Source organism: Oncorhynchus gorbuscha, linkage group LG21 (assembly GCF_021184085.1).
Source record: "Oncorhynchus gorbuscha isolate QuinsamMale2020 ecotype Even-year linkage group LG21, OgorEven_v1.0, whole genome shotgun sequence".
Classification (NCBI taxonomy): domain Eukaryota; kingdom Metazoa; phylum Chordata; class Actinopteri; order Salmoniformes; family Salmonidae; genus Oncorhynchus; species Oncorhynchus gorbuscha.
In genome coordinates, this window is record NC_060193.1 from 23483375 (window position 1) to 23504466 (window position 21092).

General features: G+C 46.0%; 1 protein-coding gene across 37 annotated transcripts in view; it reads left to right on the top strand.

Annotated features, from left to right (window-relative positions):
- LOC124008624 (receptor-type tyrosine-protein phosphatase delta-like) overlaps positions 1-21092 on the top strand; it is a 651437-nt gene that overhangs the window by 477815 nt on the left and 152530 nt on the right. For all 37 annotated transcript variants that reach the window (XM_046320037.1, XM_046320036.1, XM_046320049.1 and 34 more), the window contains one exon: positions 16963-17133. In XM_046320037.1, the coding sequence (XP_046175993.1) occupies positions 17046-17133 (88 nt within the window). In that variant the 5' untranslated portion in view covers positions 16963-17045. The remainder of the gene's footprint in view (positions 1-16962; positions 17134-21092) is intronic.

Sequence of the window (21092 nt, forward strand, 5' to 3'; positions counted from 1 at the left end):
CCCCATGATGGCTGTAGGGTTATGGTATTGGCAGGCATAAGCTACGGACAACAAACCCATTTGCACCGTAACGAGATCCTGAGGCCCATTGTCGTGCCGTTCGTCTGCCGCCAACACCTCATGTTTCAGCATGATAATGCACAGCCCCATATTGTAAGGATCTGTACATAATTCCTGGAAGCTGAAAATGTCCCAGTTCTTCTATGGCCTGCATACTTACCAGACATGTCAACCATTGAGCATGTTTGGGTTGCTCTGGATCGACGCGTGCGACAGCGTGTTCCAGTTCCCACCAATATCCAGCAACTTTACACAGCCACTGAAGAGGAGTGGGACAACATTCCACAGGCCACAATCAACAGCCTGATCAACTCTATGTGAAGGAGATGTTTTGCTCTCCATGAGGCAAATAGTGGTCACACCAGATACTGACTGGATTCTGATCCATGCCCCTACCTTTTTTTAAAGGTATCTGTGACCAATACTGTATATACAGTATTGCAATCTAACAATAATCAAAAACAAACATGCAGCAGGTGAAAGAAGCAGCATTTCAATCATAAAAGTAGAGCATAATTTGCATGGCATTAGCACAACTTTCCTCGGCTAATTACAACCGACTAAACAGCAGGGGTTTAGCGAGGCGTTACCACACACACAACAATGCCTTCCCGTACATGAAACAAAAGGAGATGTTGAAAGGCAATACATCACGATGCTGGGCTGCATTATGAGAAAGAGAATGCATAGCTAATTAATTTCAGCATTTGCCGCAGTCTGACAAGAGACAAGCGAGTTCTGACAACTAAAACAAGTTTGTTGAGCCAAGTTATGAATTGTGTAGTAACCTTTTGGAATGGTTGGCATTGTCTTATGAGTGCATTTTCTAGGTGGATGATATTAGGCGATGGAACCACAGCGGTAATTACAGACACATCCCACACTGGTTACGACCATGACCTTTAATGATGCCCCTCATCCTAAACGTAACAGTACAGATGTAGGATCTTAAATGGACCTGTATTGTCGAAGCAAAATAATCCGACAGCAACAAGATTTTAACTTTTAGTCCGTAATGTTCCTTGAGGCTATTAACTGTTCAAATTGAGGCGGCATGAAAAGTGCAATACTGTTCATTTAACCGTGTGTTCGTTGGGGTTTTCAGTGAATTTATTCAAATCACCAAGCTCGTCTGTATTTCCTGCGGCACAGGAACATGATCATCAACAAACGAGTGATCACATTTAGATAATACATCTGTACGTCTCATCGCAAAAGGGTCATACATGAAGCTTTGAAGTAATTAAAGATGTTATGTGTCCCTAGCAGGCCTACTGTACTATATGTTGTAGTGCTTGTTAGCGTCTCTGAAGAAGAGCATCTGCTAAATGACATCAATGTATCGTAAACACACACACTCACTTACACGCAAACACACCTTTTCCCTGTAGTACCTCAGTGGCAGAATCTCACTGGCAGCGACTCTAAATTAAATTCTTAATTAGGATCTTTAAATAAGTAATTATGCAGTAGCTAATCCTCTATTCATGGGTCCTATCTCTCTTCAGATGTCACTTGGGCGGGTAAGGTGGGTCCGGGCTCTACCAATGGGAGCTTCAGATGCCGCTTTCGCACTTTCGTCACAGGCAGCCATGTTAATGACAAGATGAAGACAGTCGGTTAATGGTAATTTAAAGTCTTGGAAAGGAGGCTCTGCTAGTTGTGATGATGCACTTAGTGTTGCTCGGTATATCGAAACTCCGGTACTTGTTTTATACTAGAACAGGAAAATCGGTTCAGTACCAGTGTTTTGTGTGTGTGTGTGTGCATGCATTTAACTAGGAGGCCTAGGCTACATCTTGATTTAACCAGTATCAATAGACTAGAGATTTACCATTCAAAAAAATGTATTTCACCTGGTATCGGTATCGGAGTCAAGATGCTGATGTCTTGACAGTGCAGACTTGTCTATGTGTGTGTTTGTTTGTCTATGTGTGTGTTTGTCTATGTGTGTGTTTGTTTGTCTATGTGTGTGTTTGTTTGTCTATGTGTGTGTTTGTCTATGTGTGTGTTTGTTTGTCTATGTGTGTGTTTGTTTGTCTGCGTGTGTGTTTGTTTGTCTGCGTGTGTGTTTGTTTGTATGTGTGTGTGTTTGTTTGTCTGCGTGTGTCTTTGTTTGTATATGTGTGTGTTTCTGTGTCTGTCTGTCTGTCTGTCTGTCTGTCTGTCTGTCTGTCTGTCTGTCTGTCTGTCTGTCTGTCTGTCTGTCTGTCTGTCTGTCTGTCTGTCTGTCTGTCTGTCTGTCTGTCTGTCTGTCTGTCTGTCTGTCTGTCTGTCTGTCTGTCTGTCTGTCTGTCTGTCTGTCTGTCTGTCTGTCTGTCTGTCTGTCTGTCTGTCTGTCTGTCTGTCTGTCTGTCTGTCTGTCTGTCTGTCTGTCTGTCTGTCTGTCTGTCTGTCTGTCTGTCTGTCTGCCTGCCTGCCTGCCTGCCTGTCTGTCTGCCTGCGTGCGTGCGTGCGTGCGTGCGTGCGTGCGTGCGTGCGTGCGTGCGTGCGTGCGTGTGTGTGTGTGTGTGTGTGTGTGAGAAAATTGGAAATAAGAAAATAAGCTAACAGCCAACGTTTCTCTGGTAAATGGAGAAATGCCAGTGTAGGAATAGGCACTTATCAAACATTCATTTCAAATGTGCTGTTTTTGCAAATGTGACTGGGAAGATAAAAATTGGTAGGGCTTATCATGTTTTCATAAGCTGGAGACATATGCCTATATTAATCAGGGCGAAAACTATCAAAACAAACATCAAACTGGTACGGGGACAACCACAGCCTCCATCTAAAATGATTTAAAGTAATAGAGACAGAAATGTGCTTTTGTCGTAGATATGTACGTTGTCATTGGTAATGCACTAGGAGAAGAGGTAGTGGGTCAAATTGCTTCCGTGCTGGCTTTTATTTGGCTTTGCAAACCGAACTGAGATTTGATTGAATTGAATCTCAAAACTGGGGGAGAAGAAAGGGTCTTATTCAGTCCTTTTGAAAGTCATAAAAACAGTGTTGTGTTCTAGTACCACAATAGGCCATCAGTTAAATGGGCTTGGCATTAAATTGAGATATTCTTGATTCTTGCTAACGTAGACCGTTGTATAACTGATTAGGTCACTGTTGACAGTTGTTGACTCCTGCCTGTGTTCAGTCCTCACGGCACTGTGTGTAGCACTTGGTCCGCAAGTTAAGAAAGCACATTTCACTCCCACAGTCTGTGGGAACTGTAGCTAACATTTGTCCAAAGGAGGTCTAAAATCATCCATAAATATAGTCTTTTTATTGAAATGACTCGCTAAAATACACATCAAAGGATATTTCTGAACAAATGAGTCCTGCAAAATCCACCACAGGTAAAATAGTAGAAATGTTAAAGTACGTTTCAACGCCTCCTAGGATGTTCTTTGAAGCGAGCAAAAGGAGCAACACGTCTTCATTGCTTTGTTGCCTAATTCAACAAAGTCGCCTAATATTCGTGGTAATATTTGATGCCCAGTCAACAGCCATCTTGGCAGCTCTCTCACATAACGCACTCTGATAAGCTTGTGTTTTGCTAATAGGTCTATTGTGTCAGTTACAGACTTCTGCTGTCTCTGTGTGTGTGTGTGTGTGTGTGTGTGTGTGTGTGTGTGTGTGTGTGTGTGTGTGTGTGTGTGTGTGTGTGTGTGTGTGTGTGTGTGTGTGTGTGTGTGTGTGTGTGGTGTGGGTGGTGTGTGTGTGTGGTGTGTGTGTGTGTGTGTGTGTGTGTGTGTGTGTGTGTGTGTGTGTGTGTGTGTGTGTGTTTGTGTGTTTTTTTAAAAGTCAAATATGATTCACAACGAAACATTAACAGTCATAATCCTCTTTATACTCATGTCAAGCCAGACTGGGTAGCCATGTGGCATCCAACAGACCGATAACCGTGCGTCTCCAGTCTCTTGGGAGTTGGGCACGAAACAACGTGCATAAACGTGCAAATCACACAACTTTGAATCAAGTCAAGAGCTGCCGGTACAACGTGAAATGGGCTTGTGGGAGGTAGAAACATTAGCCATACCGCTAAAGGTATATTTATGCTAAAGCTAATTGAGGGGATATGGGTTGAGGGGATATGGGTTGAGGGATACACCCTCCTTGCCATAGTTCAAAAGCTCCCGCGCATATAATGTACCGTTACATTTATCTCAGGGTATAGCACGTAAATGAACGTTTAGAAAATGGGAGATATTTTAGCATTTGAATAAGGAAATTGCCCTCGAGAGCAGCGTGTACACCTTAGGCTTTCCTTTACATCCTCTGTGTATGCTTAACTAATGCTTTTTATTAACTAAAGCAAGCCCCGACTTTGGTACAAATGCCGCTAAAATGTCACTGTGGCAAAATACCTTGATATTCAAAGTGATGAACGGTGAACTGGTTGTATGGGGGAAAAGGAATGACTTGTTGTGTTCCTATGAAAACTGCATTGGGAGTTAGGGTCTGGTCTATGAAGTAGGAACTCGTGCAATTGCAGTGGTTTTTCAGTTGATTTCTGCCACGCTAGTTACAGAGGAGGGCTGTTTTGTCTATTCAGAGGAACACTCCTACTCTCATGGCCTCTGTCTTTTCCATAAAACTGCATGAGAGCAGGGGCAGGGGGGTGGGAATGGTCTCTCTACTCCCCCCCCTCTCTCTCTTTGTGCTCTGTGTCTCTATCTCCATCCACCCACCCTCTTTTTCTCTCTCTCTCTCCATCTTTCTTTCTATCCTCTCTCTCTGTCTTCTCTCCCTCCTCATCCTTTTCTCTCTTACTTTCTCTATGTCCCTCCCTCTCTCTCCCTTCCTCCCTCTCTTCTCTCTCGGAAGTGATATTATTCATCCTCCCACAGATCGTGGCTGGGTGGGGGGTAGATGTCAAGATGCCCGGAGCGTATGGTGCAGAGACTGTGTGTGTGTGTGTGTGTGTGTGTGTGTGTGTGTGTGTGTGTGTGTGTGTGTGTGTGTGTGTGTGTGTGTGTGTGTGTGTGTGTGTGTGTGTGTGTGTGTGTGTGTGTGTGTGTGTGTGTGTGTGTGTGTGTGTGTGTGAGACACAGAGAGAGAGAACGAGAGATTGTATGTACATGCATGTTGCAGGAAACAGAGGATCTTGAAGCCCATACACATTCTCGTACTCCGACCATCGCAGATTTGTCCAACCCGTCATCACCCCCTTCGGAAAACGACACCTCCAGACTGCACTAGTGTGCCTAGGACTCTCCACCCTCCACTCTCTGTTGTCCTCCTCTCCCTCTCAGTCTCATTCCACCACTCTCCACCCTCCACTCTCTGTTGTCCTCCTCTCCCTCTCAGTCTCATTTCACCATTCTCCACCCTCCACTCTCTGTTGTCCTCCTCTCCCTCTCAGTCTCATTTCACCATTCTCCACCCTCCACTCTCTGTTGTCCTCCTCTCTCTCTCAGTCTCATTTCACCATTCTCCACCCTCCACTCTCTGTTGTCCTCCTCTCCCTCTCAGTCTCATTTCACCATTCTCCACCCTCCACTCTCTGTTGTCCTCCTCTCCCTCTCAGTCTCATTTCACCACTCTCCACCCTCCACTCTCTGTTGTCCTCCTCTCCCTCTCAGTCTCATTTCACCACTCTCCACCCTCCACTCTCTGTTGTCCTCCTCTCCCTCTCAGTCTCATTCCACCATTCTCCACCCTCCACTCTCTGTTGTCCTCCTCTCCCTCTCAGTCTCATTTCACCATTCTCCACCCTCCACTCTCTGTTGTCCTCCTCTCCCTCTCAGTCTCATTTCACCACTCTCCACCCTCCACTCTCTGTTGTCCTCCTCTCCCTCTCAGTCTCATTTCACCACTCTCCACCCTCCACTCTCTGTTGTCCTCCTCTCCCTCTCAGTCTCATTCCACCACTCTCCACCCTCCACTCTCTGTTGTCCTCCTCTCTCTCTATCTCATTCCACCATTCTCCACCCTCCACTTTCTGTTGTCCTCCTCTCCCTCTCAGTCTCATTCCACCACTCTCCACCCTCCACTCTCTGTTGTCCTCCTCTCTCTCTCAGTCTCATTCCAGCACTCTCCACCCTCCTCTCTCTGTTGTCCTCCTCTCCCTCTCAGTCTCATTCCACCACTCTCCATCCTCCACTCTCTGTTGTCCTCCTCTCTCTCTCTGTCTCATTCCACCACTCTCCACCCTCCTCTCTCTGTTGTCCTCCTCTCCCTCTCAGTCTCATTCCACCACTCTCCATCCTCCACTCTCTGTTGTCCTCCTCTCTCTCTCAGTCTCATTCCACCACTCTCCACCCTCTACTCTCTGTTGTCCTCCTCTCTCTCTGTCTCATTCCACCACTCTCCACCCTCCGCTCTCTGTTGTCCTCCTCTCTCTCAGTCTCATTCTACCACTCTCCACCCTCCGCTCTCTGTTGTCCTCCTCTCTCTCTGTCTCATTCTACCACTCTCCACCCTCCGCTCTCTGTTGTCCTCCTCTCTCTCTCTGTCTCATTCCACCACTCTCCACCCTCCGCTCTCTGTTGTCCTCCTCTCTCTCTCAGTCTCATTCTACCACTCTCCACCCTCTACTCTCTGTTGTCCTCCTCTCTCTCTGTCTCATTCCACCACTCTCCACCCTCCGCTCTCTGTTGTCCTCCTCTCTCTCAGTCTCATTCTACCACTCTCCACCCTCCGCTCTCTGTTGTCCTCCTCTCTCTCTGTCTCATTCTACCACTCTCCACCCTCCGCTCTCTGTTGTCCTCCTCTCTCTCTCTGTCTCATTCCACCACTCTCCACCCTCCGCTCTCTGTTGTCCTCCTCTCTCTCTCAGTCTCATTCTACCACTCTCCACCCTCCGCTCTCTGTTGTCCTCCTCTCTCTCTGTCTCATTCTACCACTCTCCACCCTCCGCTCTCTGTTGTCCTCCTCTCTCTCTCAGTCTCATTCCACCACTCTCCACCCTCCGCTCTCTGTTGTCCTCCTCTCTCTGTCTCATTCTACCACTCTCCACCCTCCGCTCTCTGTTGTCCTCCTCTCTCTCTGTCTCATTCCACCACTCTCCACCCTCCGCTCTCTGTTGTCCTCCTCTCTCTCTCTCAGTCTCATTCCACCACTCTCCACCCTCCGCTCTCTGTTGTCCTCCTCTCTCTCTGTCTCATTCCACCACTCTCCACCCTCCGCTCTCTGTTGTCCTCCTCTCTCTCTGTCTCATTCCACCACTCTCCACCCTCCACTCTCTGTTGTCCTCCTCTCTCTCTCAGTCTCATTCCACCACTCTCCACCCTCCGCTCTCTGTTGTCCTCCTCTCCCTCTGTCTCATTCCACCACCCTCCACCCTCCGCTCTCTGTTGTCCTCCTCTCCCTCTGTCTCATTCCACCACTCTCCACCCTCCGCTCTCTGTTGTCCTCCTCTCCCTCTGTCTCATTCCACCACCCTCCACCCTCCGCTCTCTGTTGTCCTCCTCTCCCTCTGTCTCATTCCACCACCCTCCACCCTCCGCTCTCTGTTGTCCTCCTCTCCCTCTGTCTCATTCCACCACTCTCCACCCTCCGCTCTCTGTTGTCCTCCTCTCCCTCTGTCTCATTCCACCACTCTCCACCCTCCGCTCTCTGTTGTCCTCCTCTCCCTCTGTCTCATTCCACCACTCTCCACCCTCCGCTCTCTGTTGTCCTCCTCTCCCTCTGTCTCATTCCACCACTCTCCACCCTCCGCTCTCTGTTGTCCTCCTCTCCCTCTGTCTCATTCCACCACCCTCCACCCTCCGCTCTCTGTTGTCCTCCTCTCCCTCTGTCTCATTCCACCACTCTCCACCCTCCGCTCTCTGTTGTCCTCCTCTCCCTCTGTCTCATTCCACCACTCTCCACCCTCCGCTCTCTGTTGTCCTCCTCTCTCTCTGTCTCATTCCACCACTCTCCACCCTCCACTCTCTGTTGTCCTCCTCTCTCTCTGTCTCATTCCACCACTATCCACCCTCCGCTCTCTGTTGTCCTCCACTCTCTCTGTCTCATTCCACCACTCTCCATCCTCCACTCTCTGTTGTCCTCCTCTCTCTCTGTCTCATTCCACCACTCTCCACCCTCCACTCTCTGTTGTCCTCCTCTCTCTCTGTCTCATTCCACCACTATCCACCCTCCGCTCTCTGTTGTCCTCCACTCTCTCTGTCTCATTCCACCACTCTCCACCCTCCACTCTCTGTTGTCCTCCTCTCTCTCTGTCTCATTCTACCACTCTCCATCCTCCGCTCTCTGTTGTCCTCCTCTCTCTCTATCTCATTCCACCACTCTCCACCCTCCTCTCTCTGTTGTCCTCCTCTCCCTCTCAGTCTCATTCCACCACTCTCCACCCTCCACTCTCTGTTGTCCTCCTCTCCCTCTCAGTCTCATTTCACCATTCTCCACCCTCCACTCTCTGTTGTCCTCCTCTCCCTCTCAGTCTCATTTCACCATTCTCCACCCTCCACTCTCTGTTGTCCTCCTCTCTCTCTGTCTCATTCCACCACTCTCCACCCTCCGCTCTCTGTTGTCCTCCTCTCTCTCTGTCTCATTCCACCACTCTCCATCCTTCGCTCTCTGTTGTCCTCCTCTCTCTCTGTCTCATTCCACCATTCTCCACCCTCCGCTCTCTGTTGTCCTCCTCTCTCTCTGTCTCATTCTACCACTCTCCACCCTCCACTCTCTGTTGTCCTCCTCTCTTTCTGTCTCATTCTACCACTCTCCACCCTCCGCTCTCTGTTGTCCTCCTCTCTCTCTGTCTCATTCTACCACTCTCCACCCTCCGCTCTCTGTTGTCCTCCTCTCTCTCTCTGTCTCATTCCACCACTCTCCATCCTCTGCTCTCTGTTGTCCTCCTCTCTCTCTATTCCCACCTCACTCTCTCTGCCTGCTCCCTCCTTCTCAGCTCCCTCTCCCCTGTTTTCTTGTTCATAATATGTAACATGATTTGGCCCTCCCCTGTTCATGCGGCGTAAATTGAATCCCACTGTTTCCAGGTTGGCGGCTGCTGAGTCTACTGTTTTCTCCCTCTCATACAATGGGCACTTGAATGCATCACATTTACACGGTAATGAGTTCCTTACTACGTGAAACACGGCACTCATACAGAAGTGTCCTTCAGTGGACGGCGGCGACACGAGCACGACACACCATGCACTTCTAAATCGTCAGCATCGAGACAGCACACAAACTCGTGGCCCCTCAAGTGCATGGGGGAGCCCTCAGAGGCATTCAACTTTTCTATATGATTGAATTAACCATGTGTTGGCCAATGTAATCAAGGCCAGCAGAAATACAAACAAGCAGTCACAGTTGTAGAGTTTTGTGGTGATGTTATTCCCCCCCTAGTGTCCCTGATGCTTACCCCTGAAGCCTAGGTGTGTGTGTGTGTGTGTGTGTGTGTGTGTGTGTGTGTGTGTGTGTGTGTGTGTGTGTGTGTGTGTGTGTGTGTGTGTGTGTGTGTGTGTGTGTGTGTGTGTGTGTGTGTGTGTGTGTGTGTGTGTGTGTGCAGGGGAGCGGCCCAACAGGGCACTGGGATAATCACTCACCAGTCTGGTGGTCAAGGTCGTGTACTGGGGGACCATCCATCTGAACCTAACAGCTGCTGTGATAACGGATTGGATGAGGGGCGGGGAGAGAGAGATGCAGGGAGAGAGAGATGCAGGGAGAGAGATGCTGGGAGAGAGAGATGCAGGGAGAGAGAGATGCAGGGAGAGAGAGATGCAGGGAGAGAGAGATGCTGGGAGAGAGAGATGCAGGGAGAGAGAGATGCAGGGAGAGAGAGATGCAGGGAGAGAGAGATGCTGGGAGAGAGAGATGCAGGGAGAGAGAGATGCAGGGAGAGAGAGATGCAGGGAGAGAGAGATGCAGGGAGAGAGAGATGCAGGGAGAGAGATGCTGGGAGAGAGAGATGCAGGGAGAGAGAGATGCAGGGAGAGAGAGATGCTGGGAGAGAGAGATGCAGAGAGAGATGCAGGGAGAGAGATGGGAGAGAGATGCAGGGAGAGAGAGATGCAGGGAGAGAGAGATGCAGGGAGAGAGAGATGCAGGGAGAGAGAGATGCAGGGAGAGAGATGCTGGGAGAGAGAGATGCAGGGAGAGAGAGATGCAGGGAGAGAGATGCAGGGAGAGAGAGATGCAGGGAGAGAGAGAGGGAGAGAGAGATGCTGGGAGAGAGAGATGCAGGGAGAGAGAGATGCAGGGAGAGAGAGATGCAGGGGAGAGAGAGATGCAGGGGAGAGAGATGCAGGGAGAGAGATGCTGGGGAGAGAGATGCAGAGGAGGGAGAGAGATGCAGGGAGAGAGATGCAGGGAGAGAGAGATGCATGCTGGGGAGAGAGATGCATGGAGGGAGATGCAGGGAGAGATGCTGGGAGAGAGAGATGCAGGGAGAGGGAGAGAGAGATGCAGGGGAGAGAGATGCAGGGAGAGAGAGATGCAGGGAGAGAGAGATGCAGGGAGAGAGATGCAGGGAGAGAGATGCAGGGAGAGAGAGATGCAGGGAGAGAGATGCAGGGAGAGAGAGATGCAGGGAGAGAGAGATGCAGGGAGAGAGAGATGCAGGGAGAGAGAGATGCAGGGAGAGAGAGATGCAGGGAGAGAGATGCAGGGAGAGAGATGCAGGGAGAGAGAGATGCAGGGAGAGAGAGATGCAGGGAGAGAGTAAGAGCGAGGGAAGCGTTAAAAAATAACAAGAGGTGTTTTACTGTGAAAAGTGAAAAAGACAAGGTAAGAGGCACAGAGAAAATTTGCTAGATGAAGAAGAGGAGGGAGGGAGGGAGACCGTGCTAGATAGGCACATAGGATCATTATAGTAAACTGAGAATATACAGTATATATTGGCCTCTGTTCCATTGTTAGTTTTTCTTGCAGCTATATGGGCAAACACCAGCTTGTTAAAACTGTTGTATTTATCTCAACTCTACAGGTTGACGTTTATTGTCATGAATTTTACCCTGAAGGCGGAACGAGATAGGCCAGCTGCAAAGTCAAAATGGGCTATATTGTAAAAATAGCTTTATGGTCTTAAGTTAAGGTCAGGGTTTGGCATTAGGGTTAGCAGTGTTTTTAAGGTTAGGTATAACATCAGATTTCATGACTTTGTGGCTGTGCCAGCTAGTGACCCCTCCGCAGAGCTGTCTCCAGGGTAAGTCATGACACAAATACCAACCTGCATAAATTCTCCCTGCAGAGCTATAACCACAGATGGATACATTGCACAAGTTAAGCAACTCTTCGACATATCTATGGGTTTACTTTGTCAGTGACCTTTGGGGATTAGGTAAACAAACACAACTCCCTTCGGACAAACTTTATTTGGAGGCTTCTCAAAGTTCAAACTCCTGCTGCGAAGGTGAAATGGCTTTGGCATTTCCTGTACCCGCACCTGGGGACACGATGCAGCGACAAGATCACCATTGCTTCCTTCTTCCAGACACAGCAGGTGCTGTTAAACCCAATTACTGGCGCAGGAAATGTCACCCGAACCCAATAAGCTTATCTCAGTGTCTTGTGTTGGAAGGCGTCACTCATAACAACAAAGAGTGGGACGCTAGAGATGCTAGCTTGTTGTTAGCCCTTTAGTGATTAGCCGCTAGCCACGGCATCAACAAACACCTCTGACGTTCGGATAAACATGGAGACATCAGAGTAACTCGGGTGGGACGAGCATCTCTGAAAACGCAATTTATGAGCGTGGGAGGCTTGTTTGGCTGAGGTCGGAAGGAGGGGGGGGGGTAAATAAGTTTCTCTAAGCCGCGGTTTGTCAGAAGCTTTTCATGTGGAGGCTGCACTTGAGGGCATAGCTTAGCTTAGCTTGAGGGCATAGCTTAGCTTAGCTCGAGGGATGTTATTGCACATGCCCGCTGATCTGGGGCGATGCGTGAGAAACGTCCCAGACGCCAGTCCTAAATCAAAGTGAGAGAGAGATGGAGGGAGCGATGGAAAGAGAGGAAACAGAGTACAACGGCAGGATTGAGACAGGAGGTATGAGCGAGCGAGAGAGAGAAAAGACACAGAGAAGGGCAGAGAGGAATGACAGCGAAAGACAGAGGGAGAGGAAGTAGAGTGAACCAGAGAGGCAGAGAACAGAAGAAGAAGATTTTGTTGGAATGAGAGAGATGAATAGATGAGTGGAAGGAGGCAAGATAAAAAAAAAGACTGCTACATGTGTCATGCATAATAAGTGCAGTCAGCATCCCAAGCTCATGGTCTGCCACTCTGACTTAGCCCGCACCCTTTTTTCACAGGTGGGCGGACGGTTGCTAGGGGAAGTTATGCCTTTGTCGAGTGTTCCAACGTGAGACATTTGAACTCCAATCATATGACACATAGCAATAACCCAGGGGGCAGCTTATTATTATTATTATTGTTGAATTGGTGCGAATCATTTTTCATGTTGCCTTTTTCTCAACTCTATTGAAGTCATATTTCTGTTGAAATGAGTAGATGGGGAGGGTGAGGATTTGGGTACACGATACCCTATGCCCTCTGTGGAGATGCCGTTTGACCTCTCGGTTGAAATAGGCGGGTGAGCGCTCGGCCATGGAACAGCGGTTTGGCCTTAATTATAGAGTCCTTGAGCGTTTGACTCTTACCTCTAGCGTGGCGTCTGGATACAAGATACTGTATAAAACATCTAAAAACACAGCTTTACCTTGCTGGAGTTTTTTTTTAACTGACATGTTTTACTTGTGGTTCTGGACTATGTAATGACTGCATTGTTTATGACAGGGCATTGAAAGGGAACATTTAGTAAAAGGCAAAAATCTTATTTGTTTTGCTCTGTGAGGCATAACACTTGGGCAGTACAGTGTGAAGCTTTTGATTTAGCCCCAATATAGTGGCATTGCAAGAGTTCTGTCTTTGCGTGTGTACACACAATTAAGGAAGGGGTTGACTTAATAGTTGGGCTTGGTATTTTTGTGGCCGCTTTGTTTTTTGGGGGGAGAACAACAACTGTTTCCATGTAATCCATTTTATAAGATGGGAAAAGCATTGCATGCTATTCATGAACATAAAGAACCCCTTGAAACCCAATTGATGTGTTGAAGCAAAACTGAGGCAACATGCATGAAAGATGAGTCAAGGTTGGTTATGGGGTATTGTTTTTATCCCATGCCAATTTTTTATTTTCAACAGTTGCATTAATATAATGCTCATGCTAGGATTTGGTTCCCATTAGTTTGGGTCATATAGTGGATATACTAGCACGCTAAGTTAGCACGCTAACGCAGAATGTGTCATTGTAGATGGAATTTGCTTCTATAACAGCATGCCTTCAGGGTCAAGACCACCGCAGCATGGCAGGGAAAGGGATCGAGGGAGAAGGATGCTGATGCTACAATAATGTGTTCACGTCTGTTGATCATCAAACAGTCATCTCAAGATGTTTTAACAAAATAATGAGCCCAAGTGTCTTTTATCAAACATTGTTTGACATTTCATGGGTAAGCAGGGTAAAAAAAAAGCTCTGAAATAAATCACTAGTCATTGTTTGAGACACGTAGCTCCCACACGCAATAGAAGACACTAAACGGGTTGGCCATTCTACAGAGAATCCCTCTCTCTGTTGTTTCCCTCCCTCTATCAACCTTTTCAGGGAGTGATAAGAATCAGGGGAGAGAGAACCACGACTCATCAACCCTCCCTCTCTTTCTTTATTCCTCTCCTCCTCCACTGCCTGGCAATATCTCCCCATTTTCTAATTAACATTGTGCTTGTTGTCTGCCTTTTGTTTAATAATGCATGATCCTATCACAACCGGCTCTTTGAATGGAACAGTGCTGAATAGGTACACAATAATACCGCCGAGGGGCTCGGAAAGAAAGGACAAGATTTGTTCTTGTTTCTTTTCTTCTTTTTTTTGGCAATAAATGTTCAAATGGAAGCATCAACATCGCTGTATGTGTGAAATTTAACTGACACGTGAAACAGAGCGGCCATGTTGCGGAACGAAAGCTTTGGTGACAATGGTCAGAGGTAATATTTGAGGTAACAATGTGCCATGGGTAACACAGGGAATTCTGATGTACGCTGCTAGAAAAACGACATCCAAAAAGGTTATTCACCTGTCCCCATAGGAGATCCCTTTTGTTTGCAGGTAAAACTCTTTTGGGTTAAATACCTCTGTGGAAAGAGTTCTACCTGGAACTCAAAAGGGTTCTTCTACCTGGAACCAAAAAGGTTTCTTCAAAGGGTTCATCTAATGGGACAGTCGAAGAACCCTTTTAGGTTCTAGGTTCCAATTTCAGGATCGATTTGTTGGCTACTTTGTTCTCATTAGGGCTGCTTGTGTTCACAAGGATAGAATAGCCTTCCTCTCCCCTGGTTGGTGCTTACGAAACATGCAGATGGCTTTGTTTGTCTGTAGCAGCATGTGGAGGGAGGAAGTGAAAGGAAGGGAAGGCTGCTGAGTACTGTGTATAGTGAGGACTCCTAATGTCATGTCATTATGGAAATTCACACTACATTAATTAACTCAAAGGCTATCAACCCAGATTTCGCATGCAAAGCAAAAGTCAGGGAAGACGTGGGGCGGCAGGCTAGCCTAGTGGTTAGAGCGTTGGGCTAGTAACCGGAAGGTTGCAAGTTCATATCCCCGAGCTGACAAGGTCTGTCGTTCTGCCCCTGAACAGGCAGTTTACCCACTGTTCCTTGGCCGTCATTGAAAATAGGAATTTGTTCTTAACTGACTTGCCTAGTTAAATAAAGGTCAAATAAATCAATAAAAAAGACGTCAGTGACCTTGATTAGAGGAGCTTTCTGTTGTTGCTTACTATGGATTGCACTTCAGTGGTATCCTTACACAGTGTTATGGAATAGAATGCACTACAAATACTAGTCATGCAGAAATTATGTGTATGACAGTGTATATGTATGTGAGCCATTTTGTGTGTGTGTGTGTGTGTGTGTGTGTGTGTGTGTGTGTGTGTGTGCGTGCGTGTGTGTGTGTGTGTCGTGTGTGTGTGCGTGTGTGTGTGTGTGCGTGTGTGTGCGTGTGTGTGTGCGTGCGTGCGTGCGTGCGTGCGTGCGTGCGTGCGTGCGTGCGTGCGTGCGTATTGTTGGTTGAGATTGCTTCAAATTGATTCTGTTCGCCACACGCCTCACGGCCACCACAGGCCTCACGGCGCTCTGAGACAGGTAGTCACGTCTATCTCCCCACGACACAAATGGAGTGTGACAGGTGCACTATCTCCCTGTCTTTTCTGCCATTTACAGGCTACAGCTGAAGGAATAAAAGGGGGAGAAACAGGGAGAGAGAGGCGGGGAGATGGGTAGCAGGGAAATGAGGTACTTTGTCATCGTCTACCACACTGATTGCACTTTTGGTTTTCTGGATGTTTTATTTGTTTATAAATCATCAGATAAATAGCCGGACGAATGAGCCCCGTGTATAAAAGGATTATGCGATACCTCTAATGCGTTTGGGAGGGTAAACAGTGCTCTGTCTGCACCTGTGGTGTGGCTAATGCGCTAATAGTCAATACTATCTGTTCGCTAGCATTCGGTGCTACTCTGCTAAATGTCAAGCTGTCTAAGAGGTCAGAGGTCAAATGATGTGTCCGTCTGAAGAAGCGTGAAGGCTCTCAGCGTCAGTGTACCTCAAGCAAGTTCAACCATTTTGCGTGCGTTCCAAATACACATTTTAAGCACAGATCTACATACTGATTAGATATCTACAATGCCTGGAAAAGTGTTTTACATCTCAGGAACCAAATCCACATGATATAATCTGTGCAGACCTGCTTGGAAAATGTGTATATTGGAATGCACCGTCTGTCTCAGATAATAGCCTCCTCCCATGCTAGGCTATCATGCTAACTGGTTAGCATGCTAATGCTAATACACTGTGTGTCACCAGAGCTCATGGAGCGGATTAGCTACCAGAAGAGTCCAGAAATTCATGACCACCAAAACGTGTCAGTCACTATGGATTAAGCACGAGCTTTTGCAAATTCATGACGCGGAATCGAGTGGGCTACTTGCTAATGCTATCATGCTCTGTCAGATTAATTACCCCATCCACATAGCGGCTTATGATAAAGGAAGGGGTGGCGAAACATGAGAGGGAACACAAGCCTAACCTACTTGGTCATACAGATTTAATGTGTACTTCAAGCAGTGCTTGATAAAGGAGGTGTTGGTTGCATACAGTATAAGTTTGGCTAACGCTAGCTTACTCCATCAAACTGTATAGATTTGTTGCCTTCTCTTTTCTCCTAATCCATTTGGAGACACTTAAAGCTATTAAAGCTGCAGCTACTGGTGTAAGACGGGCATAAATATGAGGTGGAGCTGAGTGTTTTTAAGGGTACTAAGAACAATGGTGGCATTTTGTCACTACATAGTTTATGGATAGCACTGGTCTCTGGAGAGAAATCCACCAATATGTTACTGTCTCACCATACGCTCAAAAAAGAACGAAAGGAGACATTCGGTGCTGTGAATTGAATGGCCAGCTATATGGTTCTCCAGGGCCGGTTTAGGTTAGTTCCCCATTAGTGTTAATATAGTAGGCTAAACAGGTTAGGATTCCCCTGCTAGCACGTTGAATGTGTGAGTTTTCTGTATGTACATCTCAGAACCTATTTTTTTTACATTCTTCATAGCACATGGTATCAGTAAATGATTTAGCAAATTATGTAAAAGTCTGACATGTAACAGTGATGATCACAAACAAATAGTTAATTTGATTAGAGCTTGTGTGCAAATCCTTGCTGCGAGTGCGTTAGTGAGCCCTTTCATCTGTGTACGTGCGTGTGGACGTGAGCACACTAACATGCGTTCCGAAGTGTCCGAATATAGCCTGCGAGCACATCACCCTCTCTCCTCTTTAGCTGTCAGAACCTACTGAGTCTGTGTGGGTATGTCAGAAATGTGCACTAGATAGATAAAGTACGAGAAGCCAAACCACTTTGTTTCATTCATGCCCTCACTCTCTTTCCCTCCCATCTCTCCTTTCCTCCCTCTCTCCCCCCGCAGGCTGTGAATATCCTGCATCTGAGAAGTCAGACCAGACTGACTCACAGAGCTCTGTGAGCCAGCACCACTGAGGCTGCCAAAGCATGCTGGTGCCAAGCTGTCCCATGATGCACATAGCTAGACCCGCACTGCTCGTCCTGGGTCTGCTCCTCCTTCTCACCGACGCCGAAAGTAAGTGTCACTTTTCGTCACTTCTTCTCGTCCTCTCTTTCTCCTCAGTTCGTGCCACTGTAGGGATGAGATATGTCTCTTGTAAGTGGTCTTATCTCATTGTCACATACACACACGAACAGTCATACACACACAAAAACACAGCATTCTCTCTCTCTCTCTCTCTCTCTCTCTCTCTCTCTCTCTCTCTCTCTCTCTCTCTCTCTCTCTCTCTCTCTCTCTCTCTCTCTCTCTCTCTCTCTCTCTCTCTCTCTCTCTCTCTCTCTCTCTCTCTCTCTCTCTCTCTCTCTCTCTCTCTCTCTCTCTCTCTCTCTCTCTCTCTCTCTCTCTCTCTCTCTCTCTCTCTCTCTCTCTCTAACCAACACCCTGATGAGTACAAGGCCATGGCCATAAGTCCATTCCTCTACATTCTTATCCTATATGGAGATAACCATATATATCACCACAAAAAGACATTGAATTGGAGTTGCAGGATGTTTGGAGTTGAAATCTGAGCACTGAGGTGTCACAACAGGTTTCAGACTCCAGTGAGTTTATCCTACTCCGTTTTCCCTGCTTAACACCGCTTCCCATTAATCACTACGTTCCAGGAAGCAGGTGCAGGTGAATAAAAGTTTTATTACACCCTTCACACCGCAGGAATCTCCCTCTTCAGCTTGAATGTGTTTGAATAGCGGAGCGTCCTCCCAAGGTCACAGACGAGGGAGCAGCAAAAGAGAAATTGATGGGCGAGACTCGAAACTTTTGGTTGAGAAATGTTCGCTGCAATCTGTTTCATTTTCTCCCATCTCAATGTTCCCCTCCCACTGCATATATTTCACAGTGAGAGAGATGAATGGAAAAGTAAATTGTCACTTCAGGTGTGTCTAGGTTTTTACTGACTTGGCCATTTTAATCATAGCAGCAGTTTATGTGCTTTCTATTGAGCACAACTAGCAATCATTTAGAATAGAATAGACCATGAACATGGACTATGTCACCATGCACTTGTAGTTTAGGTGCTATGACTAATGTGCCATGCAAAAGAAAATAACGGAAAGCCAACTACCAGACATCCAAACTCGAGTCGCCAGTGGGCATTCCACGGGGGAATTTGAGCACAGATGTAACCCATGAGACAACCACAAATGCACTTGGCCATCCTAACCCCTAAATCCCCACCTTCCCTTCTCTCCCTGTTGATGTCTGCATGCTAACAGCTGATCTGATAGCCCTTTGGACAGCTGTGCTGGTTTATCATTTCCAAGCCAAAACAAACTGACCGTGATGGAAGGTGACGGCAGTCCAGCAATGACTGAATAACGGAGGAGACAGGGGGTTGGATGACAGGCCAGTGTCCATAGCTGAGGTGTAAGAGAACGGAGATCCAGACCAATTTGAAATAGTACATATTTTCTCAGGGATTATGTCTTCTCTCAGCTATATCCAAATATTCAGCTATATACAGCTATATTCAGCGATATTTAGCAATATCCAGCTATATCCAGCTATATTTAGCTATATCCAGCTATATCTAGCTATATCCAGCTATATTCAACTATATCCAGCTATATTCAACTATATTCAACTATATCCAGCTATATTTAGCGATATCCAGCTATTTTCAGCCATATCCAGCTATATCTAGCTATATCCAGCTACATTCAACTATATCCAGCTATATTTAGCTATATCCAGCTATATTCAACTATATCCAGCTATATCCAGCTATATTCAACTATATCCAGCTATATTTTGCGACATCCAGCTAGCCAGTTCAGATGCAGGAGGGGTTCACCGACACAGCTGATATAACCTAGAGGATTTAGGGAGAAGGGGAGAGAGGGATGAAGTGAAGGAGAGAGACTGTTATTGAGAAAATAAGGTAGTTAAAGCGACAGTGTTCAACAGGCATCTGTGTGTGGCCTCACCTGGTGTCCACACCACACTAAGTGGCTGCAGAGTACTTTATGCTGAAAAACATGAACGGACACACAAGGACAAACAATATAGCGTTATTATAGAAATAATTAATTGTCTTACTATTCTCCATGGTTGGCCCTCTTGCCTGTTCTTTGAAGGTGGAAGGAGCCACAGTTATACACCTGAACCTAGGATAGGATAAGTAATCCTTCTCACCCCCCCCCCCTTTAAGATTTAGATGCACTATTGTAAAGTGACTGCTCTACTGGATGTCATAAGGTGAATGCACCAATTTGTAAGTCGCTCTGGATAAGAGCGTCTGCTAAATGACTTAAATGTAAATGTATTTCGCTATATCAAGCTATATCCAGCTATATTTAGCTATATCAAGCTATATCCAGCTATATTTAGCTATATCAAGCTATATCCAGCCATATTCAACTATATCCAGCTATATTTAGCTATATCCAGCTATATTCAACTATATCCAGCTATATTTAGCTATATCCAGCTATATTCAACTATATCCAGCTATATTTAGCTATATCCAGCCATATTCAACTATATCCAGCTATATTTAGCTATATCCAGCTATATTCAACTATATTTAGCTATATCCAGCTATATGCAACTATATCCAGCTATATTGAGCAATATCCAGCTATTTTCAGCTATATCCAGCTATATTCAACTATATCCAGCTATATTTAGCTATATCCAGCTATATTCAACTATATCCAGCTATATTTAGCTATATCCAGCTATATTCAACTATATCCAGCTATATTTAGCTATATCCAGCCATATTCAACTATATCCAGCTATATTTAGCTATATCCAGCTATATTCAACTATATCCAGCTATATTTAGCTATATCCAGCTATATTCAACTATATCCAGCTATATTTAGCTATATCCAGCCATATTCAACTATATCCAGCTATATTTAGCTATATCCAGCTATATTCAACTATATTTAGCTATATCCAGCTATATGCAACTATATCCAGCTATATTGAGCAATATCCAGCTATTTTCAGCTATATCCAGCTATATTCAACTATATCCAGCTATATTTAGCTATATCCAGCCATATTCAACTATATCCAGCTATATTTAGCTATATCCAGCTATATTCAACTATATCCAGCTATATTTAGCTATATCCAGCTATATTCAACTATATCCAGCTATATTTAGCTATATCCAGCCATATTCAACTATATCCAGCTATATTTAGCTATATCCAGCTATATTCAACTATATTTAGCTATATCCAGCTATATGCAACTATATCCAGCTATATTGAGCAATATCCAGCTATTTTCAGCTATATCCAGCTATATTTAGCTATATCAAGCTATATCCTGCTATATGCAGCTATATTTAGCTATATTCAATTATATCCAGCTATATTTAGGTATATCTAGCTATATTCAGCTGTATCCTGCTATATTTAAGCAATAAGGCCAGAAGGGGTGTGGTATATGGCCAATATACCATGACTACGGGCTGTTCATATGCATGACGCAATGCAGAGTGCCTTGATACAGCCCTTAGTCATGGTATTTTGGCAATATACCACAAACATTGCTATTATAAACTGGTTACCAATGTAAATAGAGCAGGAAAATAAAGGTTATTTCATACCCATAGAATAAGGTCTGATATACCATGGCTTTCAGCCAATCAGCATTCAGGGCTCGAACCATCCAGTTTATAATCAGATATAAACAGCTATATTCAGCTCTCTCTTCTCTCCACCTTTATTCTTTGTTGCTATAGACCCTTTATTGCAGATATTCCTTCTTTCTCTTCTCTCTCTCTCTCTCTCTCTCTCTCTCTCTCTCTCTCTCTGTCTCTCTCTCTCTCTCTCTCTCTCCATTGCTTTTGAGCCTCTGTGTTAGCTCCATGCCAGTGACTGCATCCATTTTCTCTCTAGTGTGCCACTGCATCTGCATAAACACTTCAGCTGCTCAGCTCAGCCTTAGGACTCTCCCCAATACTGCACTAGCCGTGAGAGGAAAGACCAATATACCAACTGAATAACCCCCTC